The sequence below is a fragment of the Rhinopithecus bieti genome, unplaced genomic scaffold (genome assembly GCF_001698545.2).
Source record: "Rhinopithecus bieti isolate Rb0 unplaced genomic scaffold, ASM169854v2 scaffold_81031, whole genome shotgun sequence".
Lineage (NCBI taxonomy): Eukaryota > Metazoa > Chordata > Mammalia > Primates > Cercopithecidae > Rhinopithecus > Rhinopithecus bieti.
In genome coordinates, this window is record NW_016830217.1 from 941,150 (window position 1) to 961,388 (window position 20,239).

Genomic DNA, 20,239 nt, shown 5'->3' on the forward strand with positions numbered 1-20,239 from the left:
CAAATAAGTTATTTGTTCCTAAGAGTATCAAAAGTGCAAAATATTCACCTTCTTTTTAGATCTCTCCCAAGTATAATCATCTTCCTTGACAAACTGAACAGACAGATTCAGCAGCTGCCACACTGCACTTGTTTTTAGGGGACAATGTCAGACAGGTGGATGTAAACTACAGTTCATCTGTAAAGATGTTTGGTATCAACTTTTAAAGAATTTTAGTTATTGGGAGGCTGAGGCGGGCAGATCACGAGGTCAGGAGTTCGAGACCAGTCTGACCAACATGGTGAAACCCCATCTCTACTAAAAATACAAAAATTAGCTGGGCGTGGTGGCGGGGCGCCTGTAATCCCAGCTACTCAGGAGGCTGAGACAGGAGAATTGCTTGAACCCGGGAGGCAGAGGTTGCAGTGAGCTGAGATTGTGCCATTGCACTCCAGCCTGGGCCACAGAGCAAGACTCCGTCTCAAAAAAAATAAAATCAAATAAAATAAAAAAATTCTAGTTAACAAAACAGGTCTGAGTATGTGCATGTGCTTCCAATCTCTATTCCCAAACCAAGGAAATCACTAAAAAAACAGTCAGATCACACTTCTTTTTGTAACAGAAACATATTTATGTAATGATGGCGGCTGCAAATTGATTGGGATGTTAATAAATAAAAGGCAACAAGTACCAACAGGCTGCAAATGAGGAAGAAACCAACCTACCTGAAAACTACAACCAAATTCTCATGGCTAATGAGTGATGGCAGTGAGACCATGGCCCCTAATGGAAGTTAGGGCAACCTCACCCCCTGAAATGTTGCTCAGTTGGAGCTGACAGCCTCAGTGTTAGATAAAAATTGCGCAACTAACACCTGAGCAATAAATTTTTTTTAAAAAAATTGGCATGTATTCTGCAAAGACTTATTTTAGGCCAGTTTCACCCCATCTGCTAAACACGATGCATAGTCTGTATCAACCAGAAGAACCCATCTCTAAAAACATCAATGTTGACAGTCAGAGACCACTGTGTTAGAATTAAAATCAGTTCTTGTATGATTACATATATCAGACGTCAGACAGAGCAATGGTGGCACAGGCTGAGCAGGACAATGGCTCACACGTTTGACACAAAAGTAAACAAATTCATGGATGCATTCAGGAGGAATGCCTTGCATGGACAAGGGTAAAGTTCAATTTAAAATAAAAGCTCCCTAATATTCTCATAGGGCACCAGCTCTAAACCCATCTGAAGAAGAGTTTTTGGGCTGAAACATCTGCCAGAAACATTGCCAACCCCATCACTACTTTCCTTTCCTAGTGCAAATGGAAGGCGCAGCTGTTTGAAGGTGCTTTTTAAAAGATCAAAAGATGACTTGAAGAGATAGAAATTTTAAAAAAATGAACGAATCTGGCATGGTGGCTCATACTGATAATCCCAGCACTTTAGGAGGCCAAGGTGGAAGGACTGCTTGAGGCCAGGAGTTTGGGACCCACCTGGGCAACACAGCAAGACCTTGTCTCCATTTAAAAAAATATAAATAAATAAACTTGGAGAGTTTTTGGTTTTTAGAAATTAAAGTCAGGAATTTCATTAGTACAGAAATTAAAAATAAAAACTTACTACCAAACCAAAAGACTACTCACATAAGCAATCTGGCCATAAAAGAGCCAGAAAGTAATTTTGAGGACTGATGTATCAAGGAGCCAAATGAATTCCCTGACCACTTCTAGTTGGACCAGGTGCCATGAGATACAGCATTCAGAGGAAGTATCCATTTTTAGAGGATCATATGGAAGAATGAAGCCTGGAAGTGATTTATTTTTTAATAAAGCTACAGACTCCATGAAAACTACAGGATTTCCTGGCCTTAAATAATTTATTACTTACCAATGTAGCTCAAGATTTAAATTATTCAGGATCCAAGTGGCTTAGTTTAAAGCATTATGATTAAAGAAATACTAACTTAGCCAGGCGTGGTGGCTCATGCCTGTAATCCCAGCACTTTGGGAGGCCGAGGAGGGCGGATCACCTGAGGTCAGGAGTTCGAGACCAGCCTGACCAACATGGAGAAACCCCGTCTCTACTACAAATACAAAATTAGCCGGGCGTGGTGGCACATGTCTGTAATCCCAGCTAGTAGGGAGGCTGAGGCAGGAGAATTGCTTGAACATGGGAGGCGGAGGTTGTGGTGAACCAAGATTGTGCCATTGCACTCCAGCCTGGGCAACAAGAGCGAAACTCCGTCTCAAAAAAAAAAAAAAAAAAGAAATACTAACTTAGTAAATGTCCCATCACTGATTTTCACCCTTCACAAAGCCACCAAAGGCACCTTGCTTTGACATTTGAACGGACCACTCTTTGAAACTGTCCAAACTCAAACTCAGAACCATTGGTGGTTCTGCCCTGAAAAATAAAAGGTAGCTAACTGGCTGTTACGAGCCAGGCTGGGGTCCACTATACCTGGAACTCAGTACGCTCAGGTGCTGATGGCCAGTCTGACCCCGATACTAGTGAAGCAGCTGTAAGTTAAGAGTGAAAACAATGAAGATGAGACATCAAAATATAGGCCAGAAGTGGAAAGTAAGCTTTTTGCAAAATGGGAGTCTAGAACAAGTCTTGGCTCACTTGCTGCAAAAGATGACCTGAAGAGACAGCACTTTTAGGGGTAACAGTGTTCAAAATACAATTGTTGAGAAATTTTAAGTTCCTTGATACAAAGACATGTTTGGTATTTTACTAAAAAGACACTATTGGGGAGTGAAGAGGTTCCTTGAGCCTGACTCACAGCAGGTGAGAATAGTTTCTCTTCAGTTTAACATCTACTGGCTTTATATAGCAGCTTATCTCTACATTCAGAGAACAAGATTACAAGTTATGGCTCCTAATATCCACACCCTAAAATCGATAGAGGCAGAAAGGCATCTGAAAACATACATGTCAACGGCTCAAAGTCATCACAGTACTTCTCACTGTGCAGACCCCTCCCCTGGCTACCAGCAGCGCTGGGGCGGCGGATGGGACGCTCACAGCGTGTCTCAAGGCTGCATCGCTTCAGCCACTGCTCAGCCTCCCTTTCCTTTTCTTGAGAACTCACATGCAGAACTCCTGCTCATTCTTTTCCTTTTCAAACTGTGGCCAACAAACTGTTGTTGGGGGATACCCCCGAAATATACATTTAGCCACTTATTCCCAGAACAACCAGTAAATGTGAGATTGCTTGGAAAGGGGCCTTTTTCCAGATGCGGGGCTAGAAGCTGCCGTGGGTTGTTCAGGGTTAGGAGCATGCGCCATGGCAGAAGCACAGCAGGGCCGGGACTGGGGAAGGGGCCAATCACCCGGCCTGCATGACAGGCTCATGAGGGTCCGCCAGATGCCGTCTGCAGGGTGGAGCCCTGTGTTTCTCCAAGACACAGGACAGGAGGGTGGGGTGAGCATGGGACAGGGACAAGAAAGGAAGAGGGGGTGAGCAGTCTATTTTCAATGGTGTGGCATTCAGTGGGGAAAAATAAAACCCAGAGGAAAAGATTTTGATCTAGGGGATTCAAACTTGTGGTGTTTTTCATTCCTAGGTTAGAACAGGACAAAGGAAAGATTCTTCTAGCCATGGTTCTAGAAGAGCAATCTAAAATCCATACTCTGTTCATTGTGGTAGTTTGAATCCTGAAAATACCTGTTCACAGGGGCATGTTAAAAAGTCTGAAGAGTTCCAATCTCTTTTGAAAATCCTCTCAGTCTAGTTCAGGCCATGATGGGATATAAAACCTCTGTAAGGAGCCCTCCAGCAGGCGTTCCATCCATAAGGAGAGCTTGCTCAACTTTCCTTTGATGGGCCTGGATCCAAGGCCACAGGAAGGTTTCCCTCGAGATTCACCCAGGTGGAGGGAAGAGTCAAGATCACTGCATGACCCCATGGCTTCCTCCTCTTCGACTGTTTTTTGGGGTTTGAAGAGGCAGAAGTATTTCTTATGGCCATTCAGAGCCAGGACATAACCAGTGTAGTCACGTTCCATGAAATGCTTGTCATATTGGTTTGGGATCGGGGCTGCATCTTGAGCAAATTCTAATAAGTATTCTAGCCATTCTCTGTGTTTATCTAGACTCAGGAAGGAGAAGTGTAGGCAGCTGCTCCTGTACAAAGAAGAGAATGAGGACTCAGGGCATTTCCTGACACATTTAATTGCTGAGAAAATAAATACCCCGGTGAAACTTAAAATAATAGGCAAACGCTTTGTGTTGCATGGGGCCTGAACACAGAGAAAAAGAAGGCTTGCTGCGGGGGCCAGTGCCTTTCCAGCAGCTGCGACACTTCAGTCACCCATTCCCCCATCCATTGCTCAGTGGAACTTACATTGCTCTTCTGGAAAATACGTAAGGGCTAGAGAACAGTAACTGAAAGGGCTCAGGGAATAACACTGAGTTCAAGCTTTTCTGTTCAGAGCCAACAGAACACGAAGTGAAGTGGGAAAAGAGGTCTCTGTCCCAATGGCTCAGATGTCTGGATTGGAAAGGTCACAGCCAGTATCCTGTTGCATGGATAAAGCCCCACAAGACCAAAGAGGGAAGCGTGCAATTTCAGTGTGCCTGCTTCTCTCTCTCACACACACATACATACATGCGTACACACACACGCTTACCCAGTAAATGTGTAGACCTCCAAAGCAAATTTCTGTAGTAGGCTGTTCTTGGTAGAATTCGACAGGATGAGGACCACATTCATGTGGCCTGGTCTCAGACGTACCAAGTTACTGGTGTATGTTACATCTGTGAGTTCAGTTACCTCCACAAAGCCTTTTTTAGGAATCTTGCTGTGGAGAAATATTGAGGGGTTAAGATGCTGTCAGAATAGGGGAAAGCCATTACTTTGAAAAAAAACAAGTGAAAGAAAATGCTACGTTGTAACCAGACTAGGTATGTTATTCACTATTCTTGAGTCTAACACATTGGTAGGACGGGGATGGCCTGACCTAGTAATCCCTGACCTACAAACAGCCTTTCTGTGTTGCTTTTCTTTTTTTTTTTTTTTTGAGACAGGGTCTTGCTCTGTTGTCCAGGCTTGAGTGCAGTAACATGATCATGGCTCACTGCATTCTCGACCTCCTGGGTTTAAGTGATCCTCCCACCTCAGCCTCCCAAGTAGCTGGGACCACAGGCGCCTGCCACCACATCCAGCTAATTTTATAAATTTTTTGTAGAGATAGGATCTTGACATGTTGCCTAAGCTAGTCTCCAATCCTGGGCTCAAGCAATCTTTCCACCTCAGCTTCCTAAAGTGTTGGGATTACAGGCGTGAGCCACTGTGCCCAGCTTGATGCTACTTTTCAGGTGCAGAAGTTGTTCTAGGACAGAATGAAGAAGACAACTGTTGTTCAGTCTGTGTTCTTTGTCTCAGAGACCCTTGCCTCTCGCTGCTGGGTGTGTATGTGCACAAGACTGGTCACATTCATTGACACTTTAGGGATAAACCACGTCCGTCTTCTGGCTCACCTACCACTTGCCTGACAGGCTTCTCTCCTTCTGCCTTCATTATGAAATCTAAGGTATCTAAATACCTAGAGGGTCTTAGTCACAGTGACTTTTCCCTGTATCCACAGTTTACATGGGAGGAGGTGCATGGGAGTTCTTCTCTACACTCTATGTTCCAATGCTGTGTTATCAGATGACAGTATCCGGGGGGCAGGTGCTGGGGAGGTGAGTCTGGTGTTTTGTTAGAGAAACCTGCTGTTTTCTTTGGTGAAGCTTGGCTCAGTCTTCCCAGTCTTCTCTTGGGCTTCCTCTTTATCTGGAGGGTTTGACTCTCGCTCATCATTCGAGTCACTAAAGAAAGAAAAAAGGAGTTTTACAAAAAAAGTGTAAACAGCAACCATGGTGGTGCACCGAGAAGTCACAGGACATCTACCTGAAAGCCTGAACGATGACAGTGCCGAAGAGGATGAAGAGGGCAGAGAAGATCAGGGACAGCAGGGGCATCATTTCCCGCCTAAAACCAAATTAACAAACTATTAGCTCAAGTTAAAGTTTCTTCTCTCTAGCTAAATAAAATAAAATAAAATAAAAATCCCAAACCAAAAACTTCACACCAATAAACACTTACTAATTTCAGGCAAACAGAGCTTTTCTTGGTGGGTGGAGGGGAAGGCAGAGATTGCTCAGTGTTCTAATTCAGTTTATTCTAAAAGTTTGATTTTGTATCTCAGTATAATAGGCTATGCTCAATAAGTTCTGCATAAGGAAACAATAAAAGGGATAAGAAAGGATTTAAGGTGTAAATGTGGAAGCATTTTCTGATATTGTGGAATTATTTCCTTAACTTTACTGATTTTTTTCTGGCCAGAAAAATTCAGATATAGCCCAGAGGGGTAGAGTAGGGAGATAAAATTGATCTTTCAAGATTTCACCTAGGACTGGTGTTCTGAAATTTTATGCACCTACCAACACCCATCAAAGGCTGTCATTTGTCAGGTGCTGTGTTGGGCGCTACGAATCACAAACATGAATGAGATGTGGTTCTGTCCTTCTGGGGTTCATGGTCTCATCAGTAGGTGGGAGTGGGTATCCCTCTTCAGGTTAATTCACTCATTCCTTTTACATCTATACACTGGCCTCCATGTGTGTTGGGTCCTGTGCTGGGCACCAGAGGTTCCCTAATGAAGAGACAGTCCCAGGCTCTGCCGCCCAGAATGGCAGCCATGGGTGATCCTTTCCCAGACAGTGGGAAAGGGTCAGTCAGCCAATATAAAAAAAAGGGAAGTGGCCAGGTGCGGTGGCTCACGCCTGTAATTCCAGCACTTTGGGAGGCTGAGGATAGTGGATCACCTGAGGTTAGGAGTTCGAGACCAGCCTTACCAACATGGTGAAACCCTGTCTCTACTAAACATATAAAAATTAACTGGGCATGGTGGCAGGTGCCTGTAATTCCAGCTTCTTGGGAGGCTGAGACAGGAGAATCACTTGAACCCGGGAGGCAGAGGTTGCAGTGAGCTGAGATCATGCCACTGCACTCCAGCCTGAGTGACAGAGCGAGACTCTGTCTCAAAAAAAAAAAAAAAAAGAATGGCCGGGCGCGGTGGTTCACGCCTGTAATCCCAGCACTTTGGGAGGCCAAGGTAGGCGGATCACCCGAGATCAGGGAGATCAGGGAGATCAGGAGTTCGACACCAGCCTGACCAGCATGGTGAAACCCCATCTCTACTAAATATACAAAAATTAGCCGAGTATGGTGGCGTGTGCCTGTAATCGCAGCACTCGGGAGGCTGAGGCAGGAGAATTGCTTGAACCCGAGAGGCGAAGGTTGCACTGAGCCCCAGATTGAGCCTGGGGTACAAGAGCGAGACTTCGTCTCCAAAAAATAAATAAATAAATAAGTAAAAAATAAAAAAAGAGAAGTTACTGAAAAAAAGAAAAAGGGGAATAGAAAATGTGTAAACGTTCTTCCACTTGCCTCATCAAGTGTACATTGAAATTTAATAATGATGAACTCTTCAAAAGAAAAACAGTGGTATCAGTATTAACAGAGAAAAAGAAATTCAAGCCGGCAATATCCCTACCAGTTGTTGTGAAAAATGCTATCCCAGCAGTCTGAGATGTAGTCAGAAGCAGAGTAGAACCATCGAAGGAGAAAAAGCTATGTAGAGAGAAAATGGATGATGGTCAGGACTGAACCCAGAAGGGAGAGTCCCTCTACCCTGCAACACAGTGCTGCTGCTAGACCTCTGCTCTGAGCAGAAATCCGCCACCAGCACTGTGTACTCACAGGCCCTCCTGGCGTCCCACCCTTCCCGGCCTCAATGCTCACAGGAGCAAGTTCATCGGTCAGGTCGGGAAGCACTGCTTCAGAGGACAGAAGAGCTGGATCTTTACGCAGCTGGTCGAGATAGCCCAAGAGGATAAATTTGTCACTCTCACTCCCAGTCCAAGGGTCTTCCAGGGTTTTATACACCACCCTTCCTGCCGTGTTGCGCCTTTCTAAAATAGACACCTGGAAGAAGAGGAGAGAAAAAACATCAGAAATTTCAAAAGCATGGTTAAGTTACAGTTGTTTGCTTTTTTTTTTTTTTTTGAGACAGAGTCTTGCTCTGTCGCCCAGGCTGGAGTGCAGTGGCACGATCTTGGCTCACTGCAAGCTCCGCCTCCTGGGTTCATGCCATTCTCTTGGCTCAGCGTTCCCGAGTAGCTGGGACTACAGGTGCCCGCCACCATGCCTGGCTAATTTTTTGTATTGTTATTATTTTTTTAAGTAGAGACAGGGTTTCACCATGTTAGGGCGGTCTCTATCTCCTGACCTTGTGATCCACCCACCTCGGCCTCCCAAAGTGCTGCGATTACAGCTGTGAGCCACTACGCCTGGCCCAGTTGTTTGTTTTTTGAGATGGAGTTTCGCTCTTGTCTCCCAGGCTGGAGTGCAATTGCGCGATCTTGGCTCACTGCAACCTCCACCTCCCGGGTTCAAGAGAGTCTCCTGCTCCAGCCTCCCTAGTAGCTGGAATTACAGGTGTGCACCACCACGCCCAGCTAATTTTTGTATTTTTAGTAGAGATGGGGTTTCACCATGTTGGCCAGGCTGGTGTTGAACTCCTGACCTCAGGTGATCCACCCACCTTGGCCTCCCAAAGTGCTGGGATTATAGGCGTGAGCCACTGCACCTGATCAACTTTTTTTTTTTTGAGTCTTGCTCTGTTGCCCAGGCTGGAGTGCAGTGGCATGATCTCAGTTCACTGCAACCTCTGCCTCCTGGGATAAAGCAATTCTCCTGCCTCAGCCTCCCGAGTAACTGGGATTACAGGTGTGCACCACCATGCCCAGCTAATTTTTTGTAGTTTTAGTTGAGATGGGGTTTTACCATGCTGGCCAGGCTGGTCTTCAACTCCTGACCTTGTGATCCACCCACCTCAGCCTCCCAAAGTGCCAGCATTATAGGCATGAGCCAGTATGGCCAGCCTAGTTGTTTTTCTAGTGAGGATGGGAAAAAAGGACCCAATGATGTCAGCAATAAGATGAAACACAAATATTGGTAAGTATAAAATATTTGCAAGAGACCTAAATCTTTCTTACAAAAGAAATAACTTTTTTTTTTTTTTTTTTGTGAGACAGTCTCACTCTGTCACCCAGGCTGGAGTGCAGTGGTGTGATCTTGGCTCACTGCAACCTCCGCCTCCGAGATTCAAGTGATTCTCATGCCTCAGTCTCTTGAGTAGCTGGGGCTGCAGACAGGTGTGCACCAGACTAGCTAATTTTTATATTTTTAGTAGAGTTGGGGTTTCACTATGTTGATTAGGCTGGTCTCGAACTCCTAGCCTCAAGTGATCCACCCACCTCAGCCTCCCAAAGTGCTGGGATTATAGGTGTGAGCCACTGTGCTTGGTCCAAGAAATAACTTTTATGGTGACGTTCCTAAGCTTTTGTTAAAAGTTAAAGCTCTTTTTTTTTTTCAATAGACTTTGCTCTATAATCTTTAACTTAATATTAATGGAAACCTTTGTTTTTTAGAGAGATTTTCCATGATTGCCAAAAAGATGAAAAAGTCAGAGGAAAATTTCTTGTTTTCTGTAGGGAGTGATGACAATGGAGGAGAAAGGCAGGAGAGATCAACCAGGATGAAGTTAAAGAGGCAGAGGGAGGCAGAAATTTCCAGAGGACATTACCAGTGGCCTGAGGATTTGTAAAATCTAGGATCTATGCTGCAAGACCAGACTTGCCTTAGTGAAAAACTGGTGAAAAGGACTGATGACCTTTAACATTTACTGATAGAAAAGATGCTTTCTGTGGGGGCCTGAGGCTGACATTCAGAGTGTAAAAGGACCAGGTCAAAAACTGTTTTAAGAGTAGGCTTGGCCGGGCGCGGTGGCTCAAGCCTGTAATCCCAGCACTTTGGGAGGCCGAGGCGGGCGGATCACGAGGTCAGGAGATCGAGACCATCCTGGCTAACATGGTGAAACCCCATCTCTACTAAAAAAATACAAAAAATTAGCCGGGCGTGGTGGCGGGCACCTGTAGTCCCAGCTACTTGGTAGGCTGAGGCAAGAGACTGGTGTGAACCCGGGAACCGGAGCTTGCAGTGAGCTGAGATCGCGCCACTGCACTCCAGCCTGGAAGACAGAGCAAGACTCCATCTCGAAAAAAAGAAAAGAAAAAAAAAAGAGTAGGCTTTGAAAACAGGCTTCCGTTTCAATTTCCTAGAATCTGTATTCAACACTGTCAAGGAAGAAGGAAACAGAATCAGGCGCCACATGCTTGTGAAGAGCCTGGGATGAGGACAGACTCTGCGGCTCACCACTGATTTCCCTTGAAACGCCTCACTGGCTGGTAGTAAGGTGTCGGCAAACTCCTGCTGCCGATTGCTGTAGACATGCACAAATCTCACTGTGTCTTGTGTGTTTGCCAGGGCAAAGGACAGGAAAGCCTCAAAGGGTTTGCTCAACTTGGCAGTCTCAGCAGTCAGTAAAACCACACAGTACCTGCACAACAAAAAGACAAAGCTTTATAACCCATCCCTGATGGCAGGGCCAGGACCTACAAAGGCAAGTGAAGGTGAAGACGACGAGAAGCTCATCTTACGGAAGTGAATACACTGTGCCCAATCAAAGCTGACATTTCTACTAAGGGAAGATTTCCAAGTCATTAACAAAGGGTTTCTTTTCCCAATCTGTGATGTTTTTCCCCAACCAAACTTCTTTACTACATTTACGAATTTTAAAATTTTATCTATAATCTATGAAATTATATATAGTTTTGTTTATATTGCCCAGGCTGGTCTTGAACTCTTGGCCTCAAGCAATCCTCCTACCTCAGGCTCCTAAAGTGTTGGAATTATAAGCATGAGACATCATGCCTGGCAGGAATTTCTTTTAAGGAGTTGGTCTCTGAAATTCTGATGCAGCAGGGCCTTTTATTTTATTTTTTGAGATGGAGTCTTGCTCTGTCGCCCAGGCTGGAGAGTGCAGTGGTGTGATCTCGGCTCACTGTAACTCTGCCTCCTGAGTTCAAACCATTCTCCTGCCTCAGCCTCCCAAGTTGCTGGGATTATAGGCGTGCACCACCTCACCCAACTAGTTTTTGTATTTTTAGTAGAGACGGGTTTTACCACGTTGGCCAGGCTGGTCTCGAACTCCTGACCTCAAGTGATCCGCCTGCCTCGGGCCCCCAAAGTGCTGGGATTATAAGCGTGAGCCACTGTTCCTGGCCAGCAGAGCCTTTTAGAAACTATCTGTCCTAGCTCTTCCACTATAGGGAGGGCTGGTCAAATCTATCTCAGGCCAGAAGCCACTGAGCCTCATTCTGAAGGGCTTCCTTTGCAAGGTTCCAATGCAAAGTTTAGCTATTCATTCTCCCAAAAATATTTACTGAGCACTTAATACATGTCAGGTAATATAGACAATATTCTTGCCCTCATGGAGCTTATATTCCAGTGGGGAAGATAGAGAACAAATAAAAACAGATATATCATGACAGGTATCAACAAGTACCATATATTAAAAAAAAAAAAAAAAAATGAAGAAAAGGGGACAGAGAGAGGCCAGAGTGGGTGGAAGTCACTTTCCATCAGACAGGTTGGTCAGGGAAATGCCAACTGAAAAGGTGACATTGTTATGAGAGGAAATAGGGTCAGAGCATCCCAGGTACAGAGAACTACAAGTGCAAAGACCCCAGGATGGAGAGTGACTGGATCTGATTTGCATTTTCAAACATCCTTGGTTGATGTGTGGACACCTGCCTGGCAAATGGAGCAAAGAGACTAGTTAGAAGGCTGCCAGAGGGGTCTCGCTGGGAGACGATGGTGGTTTGTTCCAGGGTAGCAGTGGTTAAAAAAAGTGAGAAGCGTGTGGATTTGGGATATTTTTTGAAGGCTATGTGAACAACAATCCTTACAGTCCAGGATATTCTTTTTTTATATTTAAGTCATTTTTTCTTCGCTCTTAAGACTACAGAGGAATCTGAAAAGCCCAACACAGGGAAATTATTTATGTTTTATATTTTCAAGTAACGTGATTGATATGTTTTCCTTCAATATCCAGATACCTTTTACAGATGAAACAGCCCTAAATTTAAAGCCACTGATTCATTCACCCGAGAAGGTATAATGAATATATTCCCTGAATTTCTAGAGTTTTTAGATACTTTCTGTAGTAACTCTTCATACTTTATTGAATATATGTAACTTTGCCTTCCTGATTCCCACTAATCCATTTCCTCAATACTCTATACTTTCCTACTGTTTAATCGTTACCCTTGCTCCTTCCCAAGACCTCCAAAGACTCACCCTATGTGGAATGCTTTAGTAGGGCTAGTCACTCTTCCATATTCTGTGCTTCTGTAAAGTGACCCAGTCTCTCCCAGACGCCTGGCTAAACTGTGCTCATCCTTCAGGTCTCAGCTGAAATGTTATATCTTAGGGAAATCTTCTCTGACCACTAGGACAGGCTGGCACATCCGACAATTTGGTGCTAAGGTGCCCTGGACTAACACATCATACTAGTATGATTACCATCACAGTCATTAATCAGTGTTTTTTCTTTTTTTTGAGACAAAGTTTCGCTCTTGTTGCCCAGGCTGGAGTGCAATGGCATGACCTCGGCTCACTGCAACCTCTGCTTCCCAGGTTCAAGTGATTCTCCTGCCTCAGCCTCCCTAGTAGCTGGGATTACAGGCATGTGCCACCACGCCCGGCTAATTTTGTATTTTTAGTAGAGACAGGGTTTCTCCATGTTGGTCAGGCTGGTCCCAAACTCCTGACCTCAGGTGATCCACCCTCCTCGGCCTCCCAAAGTGCTGGGATTACAGGCGTAAGCCATCACACCCGGCCCAGTATTTGTTAAATGAAGAATAAGTTCTCATTGTTACAGGACAGATGTCTCGCCACCCTATAGTAAAATGAATCATGATCCTTCTATTGTAATGACAAGCAAAGGCAAAGCCTTAAGTCCTTACTTCCTCTGTCGGTGAGACCGTTTCACAGGGCAGAGTTCATGGAACAACTTCTGGCTGGTGAGCCTGGCTGCCAATAGATATTTGTTTTGGGCGATGAAGTCGTCAATGATTTGCTTCTTCATACCTCGGGCCTAGAGAAATACCAAGAATCAGCTAGATTTTATGCAGTGTTCTCAATGCAAATAGATGGGCTTGCTTTACTTACCAGCTTAATACAAACGTGGCTGACCTTGGCTAAAGTAATATAACCAAACAAGACAGACCTGTTTGAGTGAATAAACATGTGATGATCTATTTCAGCAATGCAGGGCTGAAAGCAATGATGCAGCTAGTTCAGGTCAAAGGGAAAATCAAGTACACTTTCCACTGGAGAATTTTTATTCACTATTTTATGCTGACAAATTGAAAAAGTCAGTCATGGCAGGACGTGGTGGCTCACGTCTGTAATCCTAGAACTTTGGGAGGCTAAGGTGGGTAGATCATGAGGTCAGGAGTTTGAGAACAGCTTGGCCAACAGAGTGAAACCTTGTCTCTACTAAAAATACAGAAATTAGCCAGGCATGGTGGCATGTGTCTGTAGTCCCAGCTACTTGGGAGGCTGAGGCAAGAGAATCGCTTGAACCCGGGAGGCGGAGGTTGCAGTGAGCCGAGATCACGCCACTGTACTCCGGCCTGGGCGACAGAGCGAGACTCCATCTCAACAAAAAACCAAAACACACACACAGACACACAGACACACACACACACACACACACACACAAAACCCCCAAAACAACAACCAAAAAAACCCTAAAACAAAAGTCATTTAGAATTTTAGGCAAAATTATTTCCATTCAGGATTTGTAGCCAACTGAGCAATTAAAAATAAATCCCAAAGCAACAATGTTGCAAAGTATAAAAGGCAGATTACAAAACTGTATGACCATTTTATTGCTAACTTTCACACATTTCAAAGGACTGAAATCACTGACAGCAGGTATTCTGACCACAAGGTAATTAACCTAGAATTCCATATAAAATGCAAACCAGAAATGTAAACATTTCCCTTTATGTTTGGAAATTAAGAAACACGGCCAGGTGTGGAAGCTCATTCCTCTAACCTAAGTGCTTTGGGAGGCCAAAGCAGGAGGATCCCTTGAACCCAAGAGTTAGAGACCAGCCTGTGCAACATGGAGAGACCCCATCTCTACAAAAAATTAAAAACAAACAAACAGAAGGCCAGGCACAGTGGCTCACTCCAATAATCCCAGCACTTTGGGAGGCCGAAGCAGGACTACTGCTTGAGCTTAGGAGATCGAGACCATCCTGGGCAACATAACGAGATCTTGCCTCTACTAAAAATAAAAAAAATTAGCCAGGCATGGTGGTGCATGCCTGCAATCCTAGCTACCTGGGAGGTGGAGGTGGGAGGATTGCTTGAGCCCAAGACTTAAGAGACTGCAGTGAGCTAGGATCACACTACTACACTCTAGCCTGTGTGACAGGCTGAGACCCTGTCTCAAGAAACAAACAAACAAACAAACAAAACAAAAGGCTGGGCGTGGTGGCTCATGCCTGTAATCCCAGCACTTTGGGAGGCCAAGGCGGGTGGATCACTTGAGGTCAGGAGTTCAAGACCAGCCTGGCCAACATGGTGAAACCCTGTCTCTACTAAAAATACAAAAATTAGCCAGGCGTGGCCTTAGTCCCAGCTACCCGGGAGGCTAGGGCAGGAGGACTACTTGAGCCCGGGAGAGCATACCAGCCTGGGCAACGGGAGTGAAACCCTGTCTCAAAAAAGAAAAAAAAAAAAGGAAAAAAAAAAGTTAGCTGGGCGAGGTGGCATGTGCCTGTAGTCCCAGCTACTTGGGAGGTTGAAGGGTGGGGATCACTTGAGCGTAGCAGGCCAAGGCTTCAGTGAGCCACGATGACATCACTACACTCCAGCCTGGGTGACAGAGCAAGACTGACCAAAAAAAAAAAAAAAAAAAAAAAAAAAAAAAAAAAAAAAAAAAAAAAAGAAAAAAACCCAAAACAAGAACGCCTATCACATATTAGAAAATATTTTGAACTTTAATGACTGATGAAAAATACTATTTACAAGAACTCTGAGATACAGAAAAAGTAGTACTTGAAGGGGAATTTTACAATTAACATAATAGAAAAGAAGTTAATGAAATAAACATCTCTGTCAAGAAGTCAAAACAGCAAAATATAAAAGTAGAAAGGAATACAGCTAAAATAGAAATAAATGAAACAAGAAATGAATATATTAATATAAGAAGAATTAACAAAGACAAAACTGGTTATTTGAAAAAGCTAATACAATTGACAAGCCTCTGGTAAAACCAATCATGAAAACAAAAGAGAAGGCACAAAATGATCATTCTCAAAGATGACAAGAAGGAATCACTACCTACAATGCAGAAGTTAAAACAGAAAACCTAATCAGTAGTCAAAAATCTTTCCTTAAAGCGAAACCCCAAAACCTAAAGCTTAAGGCCCAGATGGCATTACAGATGCTTTCAATCAAACTTTCAAGGAAGACAATCTTACATAAAGTCTTCCTGAGAAGAGAAAAAGTCCCACATCACGATAAAGAGAAGTTAGAAGTCAATCTCACTTCTGAATATGAATATCAAAGTCCTAAGCAAAATGTTGGCAAATGGAATCCAGCAATATATTGAAAGCATAACAGAAATCATAATCGTGTTGGATTTCATGAATGCAAGTTAGGTTTAACATTAGAGAATTAATATGGTTAGCACAATATAGAAGATTAAAGAAGAAAAATCAGAATAATCTAATGGATGTAGAAAAGTATTTCATAAAATCATAGCAATTGTGCTTAGAACTTTTAGTCAACAAGGAGTAGAAGGACCTTCTTCAACCTGATAAAAGGTCTCCACATTTGAAAAGCCTTCTGCAAACACACTTATTGGGGAAATGCTGAAAGCCTTCCCTCTCTTTGAAATCAGGAACAAGGACAGCCCCCGATTACTACACTTCTTTTTTTATTTTATTTTATTTTATTTTTTTTGAGACGGAGTCTCTCTCTGTCGCCCAGGCTGGAGTGCAGTGGCCGGCTCTCAGCTCACTGCAAGCTCCGCCTCCCGGGTTCACGCCATTCTCCTGTCTCAGCCTCCCCAGTAGCTGGGACTACAGGCGCCCGCCTAGTCGCCCGGCTAGTTTTTTGTATTTTTTAGTAGAGACGGGGTTTCACCGTGTTAGCCAGGATGGTCTCGATCTCCTGACCTCGTGATCCGCCCGTCTCGGCCTCCCAAAGTGCTGGGATTACAGGCTTGAGCCACCGCGCCCGGCCTCGATTACTACACTTCTATTCCACATCATGTCAGATGTCAGGAGTAATGTCAGAAAAAGAAATAAAATGAGGGCTGGGGAAAAAAAGAAGTAAAATTGTCATAATCTCAGATGATATGATTGTATAGTTAGCCAATCTAAAAGATGGTACAGATACATTATTTAAGTTAATAGAAGAGTTTAGCAAGGTTGCTGGATGATACAAAGTTTATATTTAAAAATCAAGGCTGGGCACAGTGGCTCACGCCTGTAATCCCAGCACTGTGGGAGGCCGAGGCGGGCAGATCACCTGAGGTCAGGTGCTCGAGACCAACATGGCAAAACCCTTCCTCTACTAAAAAATACAAAAGTTAGAAGGGCATGGTGGTACATGCCTGTAATCCCAGCTACTCAGAAGGCTGAGGCAGGAGAATTGCTTGAACCTGGGAGGCGGAGGTTGCAGTGAGCCGAGATCGGGCCATTGCACTCCAGCCTGGGCGGCAGAGCAAGACTCCATCTGAAAAACAACAACAACTATATTACTTATACCAGCAAACAGAAAAAACAATAAAAAGATACTATCTTCATTCTTTATCCTTTTTTTTTCTAAATAAATAAAAAAAGACAAAGTCTCACTATGTTGCCCAGGCTGGTCTGGAACTGCTGAGCTCAAGTGGTGCTCCCACCTTAGCCTCTAAAAGTGATAAGGTGAGCCACTTGAGCCCTGCACCTGGCTCCCTTTACATTCTTTTTTTTTTTTTTTGAGATGGAGTTTCACTCTTGTTGCCCAGGCTGAAGTGCAATGGTACGATTGCGGTTCATCGCAACCTCTACCTCCTAGGTTCAAGTGATTCTCCTGCCTCAGCCTCCCAAGTAGCTGGGATTACAGGCATGCACCATCACGCCCAGCTAATTTTGCAGTTTTAGTAGAGACTGGGTTTCTCCATGGTGGTAAGGCTGGTCTCAAACTCCTGACCTTGAACTCCTGATCCACCCGACTCGGCCTCCCAAAGTGCTGGGATTACAGGCGTGAGCTTATCTCTTTTTTTTTTTTTGAGAGGAGTCTTACTCTGTCACCCAGGCTGGAGTGCAGTGGCGTGATCTCGGCTCACTGCAACCTCTGCCTCCCGGGTTTAAGAAAATTATCTGCCTCAGCCTTCCGAGGATCTGGGATTACAGGTATCTACCACCACACCCAGCTAATTTTTGTATTTTTAATAGAGACAGGATTTTTTCATGTTGGCCAGGCTGGTCTCGAACTCCTGACCTCGTGATCCACCTGCCTCGGCCTCCCAAAGTGCTGGGATTATAGGCGTGAGCCATTGCACCCAGCCTCTTTTTTCTTTTCTTTTTGAGACGGAGTCTTGCTCTGTAGCCAGGCTGGAGTGCAGTGGCACGATCTTGGCTCACTGCAACCTCCGCCTCTCGGGTTCAAGCAACTCTCCTGCTTCAGCCTCCGGAGTAGCTGGGACTACAGGCGCATGCTGCCACACCCCGCTAATTTTTTTTTTGTATTTTAGTAGAGACAGGGTTTCACCATGTTGCCCAGGCTGGTCTTGAACTCCTGGGCTCAGGCAATCCGCCTGCCTCAGTCTCCAAAAGTGCTAGGATTATAGGGGTGAGCCACCGTGCCTGGCCTCCATTCTTTTAAAAAAATTTTTTTTTCTGCAGCATAAACTATAAGAAAAAAAAGCTTTTTAATAGGATAAAAAATAGGAGGTACCTAGAAATAAACTGACAAAAACGTTCTTTCCAGAGAAAATTATAGAATTTATGAAGACATATTACAGAAGACCTAAACAAATGAAACAGATATATCACATTCAAAGGTTGAAAGGTTAATTTTCTAAGGACAGAATCACTTTAAGACACACTTCCCCTATATCAAGATCATGAAGGTATTCTTCTCAGAGCCTCTAAAAGCTGCATAGCTTTGCCTTTTATACTATCTCTAATCTCCCCAAAACCACTTAAGAATCAGTATAAACCCAATAAGACACCAGTAGGTTTTTTGGGTTTGTTTTGATGGAAGTTGACAGAATTTAAAATGTATACAAAAGTACAAAAGACCAATAGCTATTATGCTTTTGAAGGAAAAAAACCTTTCCCCAAATCGAAAAAACAAAGTGAGATTTGTTCTATCAGATATCAAGATTATTTCCAAATGATTTTAAATACTTAAATATAAAACGCAAAGCTATACAGCTTTTAAAACCTCTATCAGAAGAATACCTTCATGATTTTGATGTAGGGGAAGTATGTCTTAAATAGAAACAAGGAAGAACCAATCACAAAGGAAAATATTGATATGAGTGAATATATTAAAAGAACTTACGTTCATCAAAAAGACATCAAATATAAGACTATATTCATGGCATCATTATTCAAATAACAAAAAACTGGAAAAACTCTGTCAACAACAGAATGGATAAACACACTGTAGTTTATTCCTACATGCAATTTTCTTTCTTTCTTTCTTTCTTTTTTTTTTGAGACAGGATCTTGCTCTGTTGCTTAGGTTGTAGTGCAGTGGCATGAACACGGCTCACTGCAGCCTTGACCTCCCGGGCTGAAGCAATTCTCCTGTCTCAGCCCCCCAAGTAGCTGGGACTTCAGGTGTGTACCACCACGCCCAGCTAATTTTGTATTTTTTTGTAGAGACAAGGTTTTGCCATGTTGCCCAGGCTGGTCTCGACCTCCTGGGCTCAAATGATCTGCTGGCCTCTACCACCCAGAGTGCTGGTATTATAGCTGTGAGCCACTGTGCCTGGCCATCCAATTTGCAACACCAAGAATGAATATTAAAGTCCAAATAATGACATGTATGAATCTCAAAAACGTGCGCTGAGAGAAACCAGATACAAGATATATACACTGTATTATTCCATTTGGATAAAATTCAAAAATGCAAAGATGAATCTATGCTGTTAGAAACCAGGATAGTGCTGACCTTTGGGAAGTAGGTAAGTAGGTAGTGGGAGGGAGGGGCCTTCTGGGCTGATGACAGTATTTTGTTGCTTGATCAAGTGAGGCTCACATGGATGTGTTCATTGTGTGAGAATTCACTGAGCTTCACACCTCTGACTCATGCATCTTTCTGCATGTGTATTATATGTCAATAAATAATTTTAAAATGTGGGTATCATGAAAATAAGAAAAAGTTGGCCAGGTGCAGTGATGCACGTCTGTAATCCCAGCACTTTGGGAGGCTGAGGCGGGTGGATCATCTGAGGTCAGGAGTTCGAGACTAGCCTGGCCAACATGGTGAAACTCCATAGCTACCAAAAATTAAAAAATTAGCCGGGCGTGGTGGAGTGTGACTGTATTCCAGCTTTTCAGGAGACTAAGGCAGGAGAATCGCTTGAACCCAGGAAGCAGAGGTTGCAGTGAGCTGAGATTGTGCCACTGCACTCTAGCCTGGGCAACAAGAGTGAAACTCCATCTCAAAAAAACAAAACAAAACAAAAGACAAGACAGAATGAGTGAAGATATTTGCCACACAGATAAAAGACTATGAGAAAAAACAGGAAAAAAAGAGATGAACATATAAATAACCCCTACAAATCAATTACAGAAAGGCAGATAATCTAATTAAAAAACGGGTAAAAGACTTAACAGACAGGCCTGGTACAAAGTAATCCCAGCACTTTGGGAGGCTGAGGCGGGCAGATCATCTGAGGTCAGGCGCTTGAGACCAGCCTGGCCAACATGGTGAAACCCTGTCTCTATTAAAAACACACAAAAAATTCACCAGGTATGGTGGCTTGCGCCTGTAGTCCCAGCTACTCTGGAGGCTGAGGCACGAGAATCACAAACCCAAGAGGTGGAGGTTGCAGTGAGTTGAGATCTCACCACTGCACTCCAGCCTTAGAGCCAGAGTAAGACTCTGTCTCCAAAAAAAAAAAAAAGACATAACAGGTAGGCATATCATAATGAGGGCATCCAAAAGGCTCATATACAAATGAGAAGATGACTTCCTGTTGCCAAGAATTAAAAAAAAAATTAAAACAAAAGAAAAAAATTAAAAAAAAAAAAAAAGAAGAAATCTACGTTCCTT

The 20,239-nt window shown here is 43.8% G+C and overlaps 1 protein-coding gene across 4 annotated transcripts in view; it reads right to left on the reverse strand.

Moving 5' to 3' along the window:
- Positions 1-877: 877 nt before the first annotated feature.
- The window catches only part of DNAJC16 (DnaJ heat shock protein family (Hsp40) member C16), a 47,845-nt gene continuing 28,483 nt past the window's right edge, over positions 878-20,239 (reverse strand). For 3 of the 4 annotated variants that reach the window (XM_017865283.1, XM_017865285.1, XM_017865284.1), the window contains exons 8-15: positions 12,904-13,034; positions 10,250-10,433; positions 7,775-7,957; positions 7,527-7,603; positions 5,879-5,959; positions 5,698-5,796; positions 4,617-4,787; positions 878-4,110 (exon numbers count right to left, since the gene is read on the reverse strand). In XM_017865283.1, the coding sequence (XP_017720772.1) occupies positions 3,711-4,110; positions 4,617-4,787; positions 5,698-5,796; positions 5,879-5,959; positions 7,527-7,603; positions 7,775-7,957; positions 10,250-10,433; positions 12,904-13,034 (1,326 nt within the window). In that variant the 3' untranslated portion in view covers positions 878-3,710. Of the gene's footprint in view, positions 4,111-4,616; positions 4,788-5,212; positions 5,797-5,878; positions 5,960-7,526; positions 7,604-7,774; positions 7,958-10,249; positions 10,434-12,903; positions 13,035-20,239 lie in introns of those variants that run through there. The other variant, XM_017865286.1, reaches the window with a different exon arrangement.